This window comes from Lipotes vexillifer, unplaced genomic scaffold (genome assembly GCF_000442215.2).
Source record: "Lipotes vexillifer unplaced genomic scaffold, Lipotes_vexillifer_v1.1 scaffold129, whole genome shotgun sequence".
NCBI lineage: Eukaryota > Metazoa > Chordata > Mammalia > Artiodactyla > Lipotidae > Lipotes > Lipotes vexillifer.
Window position 1 is genome coordinate 2,519,820 of NW_006777287.1, and position 12,086 is coordinate 2,531,905.

Sequence of the window (12,086 nt, forward strand, 5' to 3'; positions counted from 1 at the left end):
TCCATACAATGGGTGTTATTCAGTTCTAAAAAGGAATGTAGTACTGATACGTGCTACAGCATGGATGAGCCTTGAAAAAATTATGAGAAGTGAAAGAAGCCAGACACAAAAGCCCACATCTTATATGATTACAGTTATATGAAATATCCAGAATCAGCAAATCACAGACACAGAAAGAGAATAGAGGTTATAAGGGGCTGGGGTGGGAGGGAGATGGGGAGTTATGTTTACTGGGTAGCGAGTTTCTGTTTGAGATAATGAAAAATTTCTGGAAATGGATAGTGATGATTGCACATCATTGTAAATGTGCTAAATGCTACTGAATTGCCAGTTTAAAATGGTTTAAATGGTAAATTTTATGTTATGTGTATTTACCACAATAAAAAAAGAATAAGTGGTAAGGGGCTTGGAAATCATTGTAATAAGCCTCCTGTTTGTTTTTTTTTTTTCTGTGCAGGAGCCATGGATAACAGAGGCTTTCAGCAGGGGAGTTTCAATAGCTTCCAGAGCAGCTCCAGTGATGAGGACTTGATGGACATACCAGGGACAGCTATGGATTTCTCCATGAGAGATGATGTTCCTCCCTTAGATGGAGAAATAGAAGGTATCATTACTGCTGATGACAATTTATCTTTTTAAAAATTATTTCCAATGTACATACAATAACACTTATTTATCTCCTGGCACACAGTCCTGTAAATTTTAACACATGCGTAGATACTTGTAATCACCACCACCGACAGGATACAGAACAGTTCAACACCCCCAAAGCATTCCTTCTTATTACCCTTTGCAGTCAGTCCTCCCCCACCCCCAAGCCCTGGTAGCCACTGATTTGTTCTCTGTCCCATAGTTTTTCCTTTCTGAGAATGTCATATACATGGAGTCACATAGTTTCAACTTCTGAGACTGACTTCATTCACTCAGCTTAACACCTTGGAGATTCATTTAAGTTGTTCATTCCTTTCTCTTGCTGAGTAGTATACCCCAGAGTGGGATCACTGGATTGTGTGATAAATATATGCTGAACTTTGTAAGTAACTGCCAAACCATTTTTCAGAGTGGCTGTACCATTTTGCATCTGAACTAGCCATGTATGGTAGTTCTTCCACTTGTTCTGCTCTTAGTATTTTCAGTAATTTTAATTTTAACCATTCTAACAGCTATGTAGTGTTATCTCATCAGGGTTTTAATTTCATTTCCCTAACGGTTTATGATGTTGAACATCATTTCATGTGCTTATCTGCCAAACTTATATCCTCTTCGATGAAGTGTCTGTTCAAATCCTTTCCCCTTTTTATAATTGTTTTCTTATTATCTGGAATATATTTATAAAATGAGAATTCCCCTTATCTATTATTTGGTTATGCAGTAACGTCATTCTCTTCATTGGCTGCATACAATTTCATGGTATAGCTGTACCATAGTTTACTTAACCAAGCTTCTATTGATGCACATTTCAATTGCTTCCAACCTCTTGCTATTACAAACAATGCCACAGTGGACAACCATGTGCACGCGCGCGTGTGTGTGTGTATGTCTTTTAAGTGTATGTAGCATGAGTGTGTAAGAGTGCTATTTCCCCTTTCACCAGCCTTGCTGGTGCTAAATATTATAATTCTTTTTTCATCTTTACAATATGATAAATAAATAAATACATCCCTATTATTGTTTTAATTTTCACTTTTTAAAATTAATGAACTTGAGCATATTTTCATGTTTATTAATCATTTAAATTTCTTTTTCTGGGGAATTCCCTGGTGGTCCAGTGGTTAGGACTTTGCACTGTCACTGCCGAGGGCTCGAGTTCAATCCCTGGTCAGGGAACTAAAATCCCACAATCTGTGCGATCTGGCCAAAAAAATTTCTTTTTCTGGAAGTTTCCTGTTCAAATGATGTTCCTGTTTTTCTAATGGGCTGATTATTTTTTCTCACACTTTTTGTGTGTGTGTGTGTGGTATGCAGGCCTCTCACTGTTGTCGCCTCTCCCATTGCGGAGCACAGGCTCCGGACGCGCAGGCTCAGCAGCCATGGCTCACGGGCCCAGCCGCTCCGTGGCATGTGGGATCTTCCGGGACCGGGGCACGAACCCGTGTCCCCTGCATCGGCAGGCGGATGCTCAACCACTGCGCCACCAGGGAAGCCCTTTTCTTATTTTTTTATAAGAGCCCTTTATATTATTATTATTAATCTTTTGTCTAATGTAGGTTGAATATGTATATTTTCTATTTCTGGTTTGCCTTTGTTAACTTTGTTTTTTTAATCTACAAATATTTTAAAATTTTTGTATAGCTAGGTATATAACCCTTTTCTTTTATGACTTCTGAGTTTCTTGTTGTAATTAGAAAGGACTGTATCACTTTAAGATTAAATTTATATACTTTATTGTCTGGTTCTTTAAGTGATTGGGATTGCCATTCTCAAAGTGAAATCAGGGGACAAGAAACTACTGTCAGAATTCATTATTTAGCAAATTTGTATTAAGGACCTATGACATTACAGATATTTTGCTAGGTTCTGGGAATTAGCAAGGCTTTAAGGCACCATCCCTGCCTTCATGAAGTTGATTCTAGCTAGCCTAACAGACACATAAGTACTTATGATAGTACCTACCTACCTCTTAAGAGTTGTTTTCAGGATTAAATGAGATAATAACATATAAAGTGCTTATGTACCCAGCATAGAGTTAATGCTCAATAAAATGTTAGCTATCATAATCATCATCATTATTATGTCTATTGTAACCCTATATTACAAGGACTTAGCAGAGGACACATTGTGTGTGTGTGTGTGTGTGTGTGTGTGTGTGTGTATGTGTAGGATTGGAAAAAATTTCACAGAAAAGGTGTGTTTGAGAAGGGCCTTGAAAGGTAAATTATTTGGTAGGAGGAAGAGCATTTGAGGCAGAAAGCAAGCAACAGAGATAACAACAGGCAGATAGCAACAGGCATAATATACAGAGGTATAAAAAGGCAGAATATAAGCCCAAATAAGTAAATTGGGGCCTGAATGTCATGCTAAGCCCAAATAAGTAAATTGGGGCCTGAATGTCATGCTAAGAAGTTTGAATTAACCTTATTGTCACTGTGAGGACAAAGCTCCTTCACATACTCATTCAACAAATACAGGTACTGCTATAGGCACTGGGAATACAGTGGCAGGATTGACATAGATAAGATCCAAGCTGATCTGGAATTTAAATCTAGTTGGGTAAATAAACATATTCCCTAGTTAATTACACATTGTGATAAGTTCGAGGATGGAAATAAACTGAATGACAATAGATGATAACTGGGTAATACCACAATAGTTGGAAAGGTCAGGGAAGGCTCCTCTGAGAGGAGGTGCCCAACTTGGGATGAATATACAGGTAAGAAAACCACAGGTTCAAAAGGATAACAAGAAATTTGCCTGGTAAAGGTACCTCAAGGCAGTGACAGTAGAAGACAGCCCCTGAATTTAAAGTTCATAAAAAAAAGGTACTCATGGTTTGGTATTTAGTGTGTTTTCCTGTTTGCCTACTAATATAAAAGGGACACGTGTGTATCATGTCCATTTATGAGTACTTACAACCACAGTGAGTCAGTCATACCAATTACTGGCTCTAGTGAAGTGGTCAGTTAGGGTATCCATTAGCTTAAACTGGCTACCTCTACTTAAGCCTTCTGGCTAAACCAGAGTGGTTTAGCATAGCTATCATCATTGCTTCTAATGAAAAATGATTTCATATGGCATCTGTATGACCAAAGTAGTTTTTCTGTGTTCACGTTGCTCTCGGTAGGTGATTGGGGCAAGTATCCATTATTCCTATTTAATAAACTAGAAAAGTGAGGCAGACAAGATTTTGACATTGCTTATGATTGCAGAATATAGTTTTAGGTGAGTAGTCCTTCACCACTTATCACTAGCCTTTACAGGAGAATTACTACTTGTGGCTTCCAAGGTCTGACCGTATAATAATGAGGCTGTTTTCCATGAGCCACACACAAAAATCAGTCCATTTACAATACTCTGTAGTGATATAATTTTCTTGCTTTGCTTTTTAATTGTTCTTATTTTATTTAATGTTTTCACATGGGATTTCCTAGTGAACACAACAACAACAGAAAAAAAAGGTCATAAAGTCCGTGATATTTGGTGGTGAAACTGTGCATAAAATATTACATTTTGTACCAGGCACAATGGCACGTACCAAAAAGATTAGTTAAAAGGAGATTGAAAGGCAGTAGAAGTGGTCCTTGTTTTCCAGATGGCTGGAGGGATTGATTTATGAGTAATGAATAAATAAATTATGCATGGCATGGTTAAATGCATCTGAGGTAGTGTTATAGTAGTCTGTAAATTAGAAGAAACATAAACACAGAGATCTGAAAGAAGGGGAGGAGGAGGCAAATAGAAAAAGGGTTTGAGTAACAGGAAGAAATTCAGAGCTATTCTCATAGTCCGTCTGTTCTCACTTGCCTGCCTCCGCAGCCTGGAACTCCTGGTCAGCAATTCAGCAATTCATTCATTTATGGAACACCCAGATACGAACTGTGTTGTTTTGGTAATGTTCTTCGATTCTCTTTTCCCCCTCGCTTCCTTGTCTTTCTACCTAGCATGCCTTGCTGCTATTCCCTAACTGTAGAATGAGGAGACATTCCTGGCAGAAAGAGCAGCACAGGTAAAGGCACACAGCAGCATGAGAGAGCGTCCTCTGCTCAAGAAACAGAGACTGTATGTCTGAGGCCTGAGACTCCAAGGGTGGGGATGGTGAGCGTTGGAGCAGGATATAGGCTAGGAGATCTAGTTAGAAATCTAGGTGGGGTCCAGATTGTCTGCGCTTTTGGACCTCATCTTGTAACCAAGGAGTCACCAAATGATTTAAAAGCAGAGGAATGATGTGATCAGATTGGTGTTTTAGAGAATTTATGGCAGTATGGAAGATAGATTCAGGGGAAGAGTATGCTGGAGACTGGAAGACCAGTTAAACTGTTAGTTTTGAACAATCTAGGCAAAAGAGCAAAGGCCTGAATTAAGGCAGCAGGAAATGGAGAGGGGGAAAGAATAAGTTCTGGAGAAATTTCAGAGTGGGGATCAATAGGACCAATTAGACATGGAGAATAAACCAGAAGAGTCACAGATGACTTCAAAGCCCAGGTGGAGTATGAGCAGGCCATTTCCCCCTCACGTGTGAGAACATGCCCAGACCACCCCTGCCAGCCTCAGCATAACCTCCCGATGTCCCAGGGAAGGGAAAAATCTTTTAAAATGAAAAGCATGATGGTGCATGAAATCCACCATGGAAGCCGTGAAACAGTTCTGTTTGTTCTGCCCCGCTGTAAAGAAAGATCATAGTATTCCTTCAGAGAGAAACAGAAAACATCTTGGGCTTCAGCTCATGGAGAATCCTCCCTTCATCATCTCAGTTAGGCTCTCCCAAACTGACTCATTTGTGTGGATGGTGCCAGGAGGAGAAGGAAAGGGAATTTGGGAACCGTCACCCTCATAATATTCAAACTTCCCTAAACGCTTAGCCTAGGAGAATGGCGATTGTTATCGCTGCTTTTTGAGCTTGAAAAAAAGAAAAAGTAGCCCTTATCAAAAGCTCCGTGGGGCCATAAACCTCACCTGTTTTAATATGCTGACCCCATAAAATGAGGCCTATGGTGATGGTCCATAGGCTTTAAAGGCTTCCTTTAGGTTCCTTAATGGGAAAATACCTGGTCAGATTTCAGAATGTATGCCCTCTAATCTCTCCCCCATTTATATATTTATATTTTTGTCTTAAGTATATGTTTTTTTCAGGTCTACTGAGTTTTTACCTAATGTCCCATCCAGGACACCGCATTACATTTAGTTGTCGTGTCTCCTCAGGGCTCCTCTTGGCTGTGTTGGTTTCTTAGACTTTCTTTGTATTTGGTGACCTTGACAGTTTTGAGGATTACTGGCCAGGTATTTGTAGAATGTTGCTAAGTTGGGATTTGTTTGATGTTTTTCTCATAATTGGACTGGGGCTTGGGGGAAGACTAGAGGTAAAGTGTCATTCTTACCACATCATATCAAAGGTATATACCATCAATATGACTCATCACTGCTGATGTTCACCTTGATCACGTGGCTGAGGTAGTGTTTGTCAGTTTTCTCCACTGTGAAGTTACTCTTTTTTCATCCTTTCCATAATGTGTTCTTTGGTAAAGGAAGTCACTGCGTAGCTGTGACACTTAAGAATAAGGAAGTTATTCTCTACCTCCTTGAGGGTGAAGTATCTACAAACACTATTTGGAATTGTTCTTCATCGGAGATTCTCTATTCTCAGTTATTTATTCATTCACTTATTTATATCAGTAGGGACTCATCTGTTTAATACTTTGGGCTATAATCCATTATTACTTTATTTTATTCAAATTTTTCTAAGTTTGCATTTGGAGCTCTTTCAATTGGCTCTGTCTCCCTTTGGTATACCCCTGTCACTGTGCAGGTTTCTTAAGCACTTATTTACTTTCTGGTACTACAGTATGCTCCAGGCCCATGTTATATATTTCCTGCCTCAGTTCTAGAATCAGCCATTTCTCCAAGGAGCCCTAGTTCCTTTCAGCGGAGATTGGTATTAGAAAGCAAGATCTGGGCACGAGATGTGCTTTTTTTCTGTTGGGGCGTTGTTGCTTCTAGGTCCTCTCAGTAAGGAAATATAAATATATGTGTATTCTGACCCACGTATTTACACATACCTGTAAATAGATTATCTGTATGTAACTATCTGCATCTACATTAAGCTAAACATGAGATCATACTGGTGTCTCTAACTGTAATCTGTTACCACACGGATCATTCTTGCCTCCTCCCCTTGCTTGTCTGTAACCTTCCCCTCCAGGTAGTGAGAAACGTGGCTCCCACCATCCACCATCCAATATTTAACTGTTCATCTCCAGTGTATGTGCATGGTTTCAAATTGTTAACCCATACCCTCCGTGGGAAACTACTTTATCAACTACAGTAAAGTGCTTATACAAAATTCTTTTACCTTTAGTCTTACAAACTCCACTCATTTCCAGTTACTCAGGTCAGCATCTTTTTCCTTTACCCCTTTAGTGAGGCTGTTTCACAAATTTGTAATATAATTGGATTCTTTTGCCACATTCTGCATTCCATCCTGAGATTTTCTTTTTAATTGCATACATTAAGGTTCACTCTTTGTGCTGTAAAGCTCTATAGGTTTTGGCAAATGCATAGTGACATGTATCCACTATTACAGTATCATGCAGAATAGTTTCACTGCCCTAAAAAATCTCCTGTGTCTTACCTATTCAGCATCCTTTCTTCTGAGCCCCTGGCAACCATTAATCCGTTTGCATCTTTATAAATTTGTCTTTTCCAGAATGTCTTTTTAAATGGAATCATACAGTACATAGACTTTTCAGATTGGCTTCCTTCACTTAGCAGTATGCATTTAAGTTCCTTCCATGTCTTTGTGTGGATTGATAGCTCATTCCTTTTCATCCCTAAATAATATTGCATTGTCTGGATATACCACAGTTTGTCTATTCATTCACCTACCTACTATAGGACATCTTGGTTTCTCCCAACTTTTGGCAATTATGACTAAAGCTGCTACAAACATCTCTGTGTAGTTTTTCCTGTGGGTGTAAGTTTTCAAGTCAGTTGAGTAAATATATAGATGCAATTTCTGGATTATATGGTAAGACTGTGTTTGGTTTTATAAGAAATTGCCCAACTGTCTTCTAAAGTGGCTGTACCATTTTGTATTCCCACCAGCAATGAATGAGAGTTCCCGTAATTCCACATCCTTGTGAGCAATTGGTATTGTCAGTGTTTTAGGTTTTAGCCATTCTAATAGGTGTGTAGTGGGAACTTGTTGTTAATTTGCATTACCCTAATGACAAATGATGTTGAGCACCTTTTCATTTGCTATTTGACATCTGTATGTCTTCTTTGGTGATGTTCAGATCTTTTGATTTTAGCTCTTTCTTCTTTTCTAATATACACATTTAATATTGTAAATTTCTAAGTACTGCTTTTTGCTGTATCCCACAAATTTTGTTATGTTGTATTTTCATTTTCATTTACTTCAAAATGTTTTAAAATTTGTCTTCAGACGTCTTTGACCCATGGGTTATTTGGAAGTATGTTGCTTAATTTCCAGGTATTTAGTCATTTTCCAGCTATTTTTCTGTTACTGGTTTCTAGTTTAATTCCCTTGTGTTAAGATTTATGTTAAACTGGCTAGGAGTTGGGCTTTGTTTAATGTTTGGTGTAATTATTAGTGCCAGGGGTTAAATTCCTGTAGTGTCCTTGTTTTTGTCTCCTCTCTTGATTTTGAGTTTCCTTAAGTACAATTCCTTGAAAGAGATTCTGTGTCTTGCAGCTGTAATCCACTGTTATTTTATAATCTTCTGATTAAATTGCAGTGTCTGTTGGACCTGTGTCTTGTGTCTTTAACCTTCACAAAGTGTAATCCGGTGGTATAGCTTTTTGTTCTCCCTGCCCCCTACTCCTGTCTCTGACCTCAGCATTCCCTGCCCATTTCCAGGAAGCCCAGACCCCTACTGACTTTGCTTTTTTCCCTTAGGTGAGACGGGTTAGGGCTGGAGAGGGAAGAATGCCCTTCCCCCAACTGGGATAAGGCTCAGGCAAAGTATTTTCCCCTGGAGCATAGGCCTTTGTTACAGAGACAGGTCTGGCCTATTTCACAATGATAGCTCCTCTGAGCTAGGAGGACATGTTTCTTAGCTCTTCATTTTGAGAACTTGGTAGGGTTCCTGGAGATAAAACCCATCGAAGTATAGGCTCAGGAGTTCCTTACTCTCACACAAGTCCACACACAGCCTTCAGCAATTCGTCGAAGTTGCCTTTAAGTAGCCCTACCAGTTATGGTTCTAGCAGTTTCTACTCCAGGTAAGCAGATCTCTCTGTGTCTTTTTGGATAAGCCTGTCTCTTCAGATTTGGGGGTCAGAGTTTCCCTTGCAGCAATTCTCCGGTGGGTCCAAGAAAAGTTATTGATTTTTCAGTTTGTCTAGCTTTTTCTTGCTGTACGAATGGGAGCAACAACTTTTTTGTTTTGTTAATTGAAGTATAGTTAATTTATAATGTTGTATTAGTTTCAAGTGTACAGCAAGACAATTTCTGAGCTTTTTACTTGCCAGAGCTGAATCTGGAATCTCCCCATTTATTTTCTAATTAGTGAGACCAATTTGGTCCCCTCTCAAAGGGAGAAAGAAATTAGAGGGCGTTTGGCCTCTAATAAATCCTGAGTGGATTATTATGAACCTCACCTTGTTCCAATTTGTGGCATTATGTGGTAGAGGAGAGGGTTGCTGTGATGTTTCAGGGATGTGTGCTGGTGTTTCCAGGGTCTGTGGCTAGCAGGTACTCCAGAGGTACTGTGGCCATGTTGGAATAGTTCTAGTTAGGCACAGACCGGAAGTGTTGCGTCCCAGGTTGTGCTCTACTTCATCTCTCAGCTGAATCCTACTTTCCTAAGGGTTGGTAGTACCATTTATTGATCTTGCCAGAAGGGTATTTTGTGATAACTGTGCAATCAAAATACCATTTGGAATTCCTCAAAGCTAATGTCTTCTCAGAAGTCATTCAACACAATGTACGAATGACCCACAAATAATCATTGCTAAAATTATAGAGTATGAGAGTTGGAAAGGGCCGTAAAAATCATACATGCTGATATGCCCTCAGTTTTACAGATGGGGAACCTGAAACCCACAGAGATTAAGACAGTTGCCCAGGGTGACACAATTAGTGAGTTATGGAGCTGGGGTTGGAATCTGTATCTTCTCACTGCTGGACAATGGGTCTGATCACAAAGACTTTCTTTTTCTTTCTTTCTTTCTTCCTTCCTTCCTTCCTTCCTTCCTTCCTTCCTTCCTTTCCTTCCTTCCTTCCTTCCTTCCTTCCTTCCTTCCTTCCTTCCTTCCTTCCTTTCCTTTCCTTCCTTTCCTTCCCTTTCTTTCTTTCTTTCCTTTCTGAGTTGGGTCTTCGTTGCTGTGCGTGGGCTTTCTCTAGTTACGGCAAGTGGGGGCTACTCTTCGTTGCAGTGTGCGGGCTTCTCATTGCGGTGGCTTCTCTTGTTGCGGAGCACAGGCTCTAGGTGCGTGGGCTTAAGCAGTTGCGGCACGTGGGCTCAGTAGTTGTGGCTCACAGGCTCTAGAGCACAGGCTCAGTAGTTGTGGTGCATGGGCTTAGTTGCTCCACGGCATGTGGGATCTTCCCAGACCAGGGATGGAACCTGTGTCCCCTGCATTGGCAGGAGGATTCTTAACCCCACTGCACCACCAGGGAAGTCCTCCTATTGACTTTCACATAAAAATTTAGTTAAGTCATCTTCCTCTTGGTGCTTTCCTCCTAGTGTTCTACAGAAACTGTCAGCTGCTTTGTTTCTAAATACCCCAGTGGTCTGCCTCTCAGAATGGAAGTCTTCCCTTTGCAATGTCTTGTCTCTACTCTTCTAGCTGCATTATCATTATTTTTATTTTTAGAAACACTTATATAACACATAAATACACCTCACTGTTAAAGATTCAAACAATGCACATGTATATAAAATGTGAAAGTTCCCTCACTACTTCCCACTCCAGAGATAACCCTTCAAAATAACTCAGTTATGACCCTTTCAATTCTTTTTCTATCTAGTTAACACAGAGACACACACTTTAATTTTTTTAAAAAATCTACTTATTATTTTGTAACTTGCTTTTATCACATAGTAAGTTAGGGAGATTTTTCTATTTCAGTACACATCAGTCTACTTCTTTCCTTATGCTATTCCCCCATAACTGGACTGTTTCATTGTTTCCAGTGCTGCAGTGAATAGCATACATACATTGATGTGCACAGGTACAAGTGTCTCCTTAAGAGCAATTCCTAGATTACATGTGTGTGTGTGTGTGTGTGTGTGTGTGTGTTTAACTGTTTTGTTTTGTTTTTTTGTCCACAACATCACACTATTCCCATGAATCCAAGAAGAATCTCCTACTTGGTATTTCCTCTCTTGAAGTTTTTTCTCCTGCTAAAGAATAGTTGCTAATCTTTTTTCCCCAACTTCCTTTTGGAGATTAATAGAGAGAAACCAATGCAGACTCAATATAGAAGAACTGGAGAAATGCTGCTTCTAAAATAATAAGCACAAGTAGTCACACAGGATCATGCTAGCCAAAGGCTTTCTTAATACTCTGGTATGGAATGTGCATTTTAGAGCAGGGTTTCCCTACCCATTACATTTACCAGTCTTCTTGTCAGTCCCTTTTATGTATAAATTTGAGAAAGAAGGAATGAAGAACAAGTAATGGAGCAGAGGGCTGTTTTCTTTATGTGGACAACCCTCTCATCAACATTGTCAAACCTATCCCCTCTACTTCTATTTCGACATTGATTTTGTACAGTGGGGGTCTGCAGATATCAAGCCATTCTCCTCAAGCTATTTTTTCTAACACTGGTAACTCTGGCAATTAGCACCCTGGCTCCACTGGTAATGAAAGTGATTTGGGTGGGGAACTCCCGCATTAGAGCAGATGCTGGGAATAGAAGGCACAAAAGGTACACTGTCAAGCAAATGTCTACAACCCAGTGGGGGCAGAGCTGTATCCAATGGGAACCAAGGAGTCTGAAGGTGGTATAAGAATCTAGATTCACGCATATCTCGAAAGCCTTTTCCCTATCCCTTTCTCCCATGCCCCACCTTCCTATATACTTCTCATGGCCCTCACACTTCATTTTAATAGTACATATCATAGATTCATTATTGTTTTTGCAGTCCCGTTCCCCACCTCTCTCACCACCTCTCTGATTGTCTAGCTCAGCAGAGCTGGGATAGAGAGTTTCCTCCTTGTTGTCCTTCCTGCCTCTTAGCTTCACATTTTAACGTGCTGTGAGCAGGAACCAAGCAGTCAGTCCTTAAATGAAATGGGTGCAGGGTGACAGTCAAAGCAACACAGGCACTGACCCGTCAGATTGGATGTCAGATATAGCTGCGGGCAGTGTTCTGGAGCCTCCTGGTGTTCCAGCTGCTGCATCATGGGAAAGTTCAGGAGCCTCTGGGGGATGGTTGTGGGGGAGGAGAGTCCTTGGGAAAGAG

General features: G+C 40.1%; 1 protein-coding gene across 1 annotated transcript in view; it reads left to right on the plus strand.

Moving 5' to 3' along the window:
* Positions 1-462: 462 nt before the first annotated feature.
* Positions 463-12,086, plus strand: part of CLCN5 (Cl-/H+ antiporter 5) — a 40,661-nt gene continuing 29,037 nt past the window's right edge. The window contains exon 1 of the mRNA XM_007450921.1: positions 463-604. Within this exon, the coding sequence (XP_007450983.1) occupies positions 463-604 (142 nt within the window). The remainder of the gene's footprint in view (positions 605-12,086) is intronic.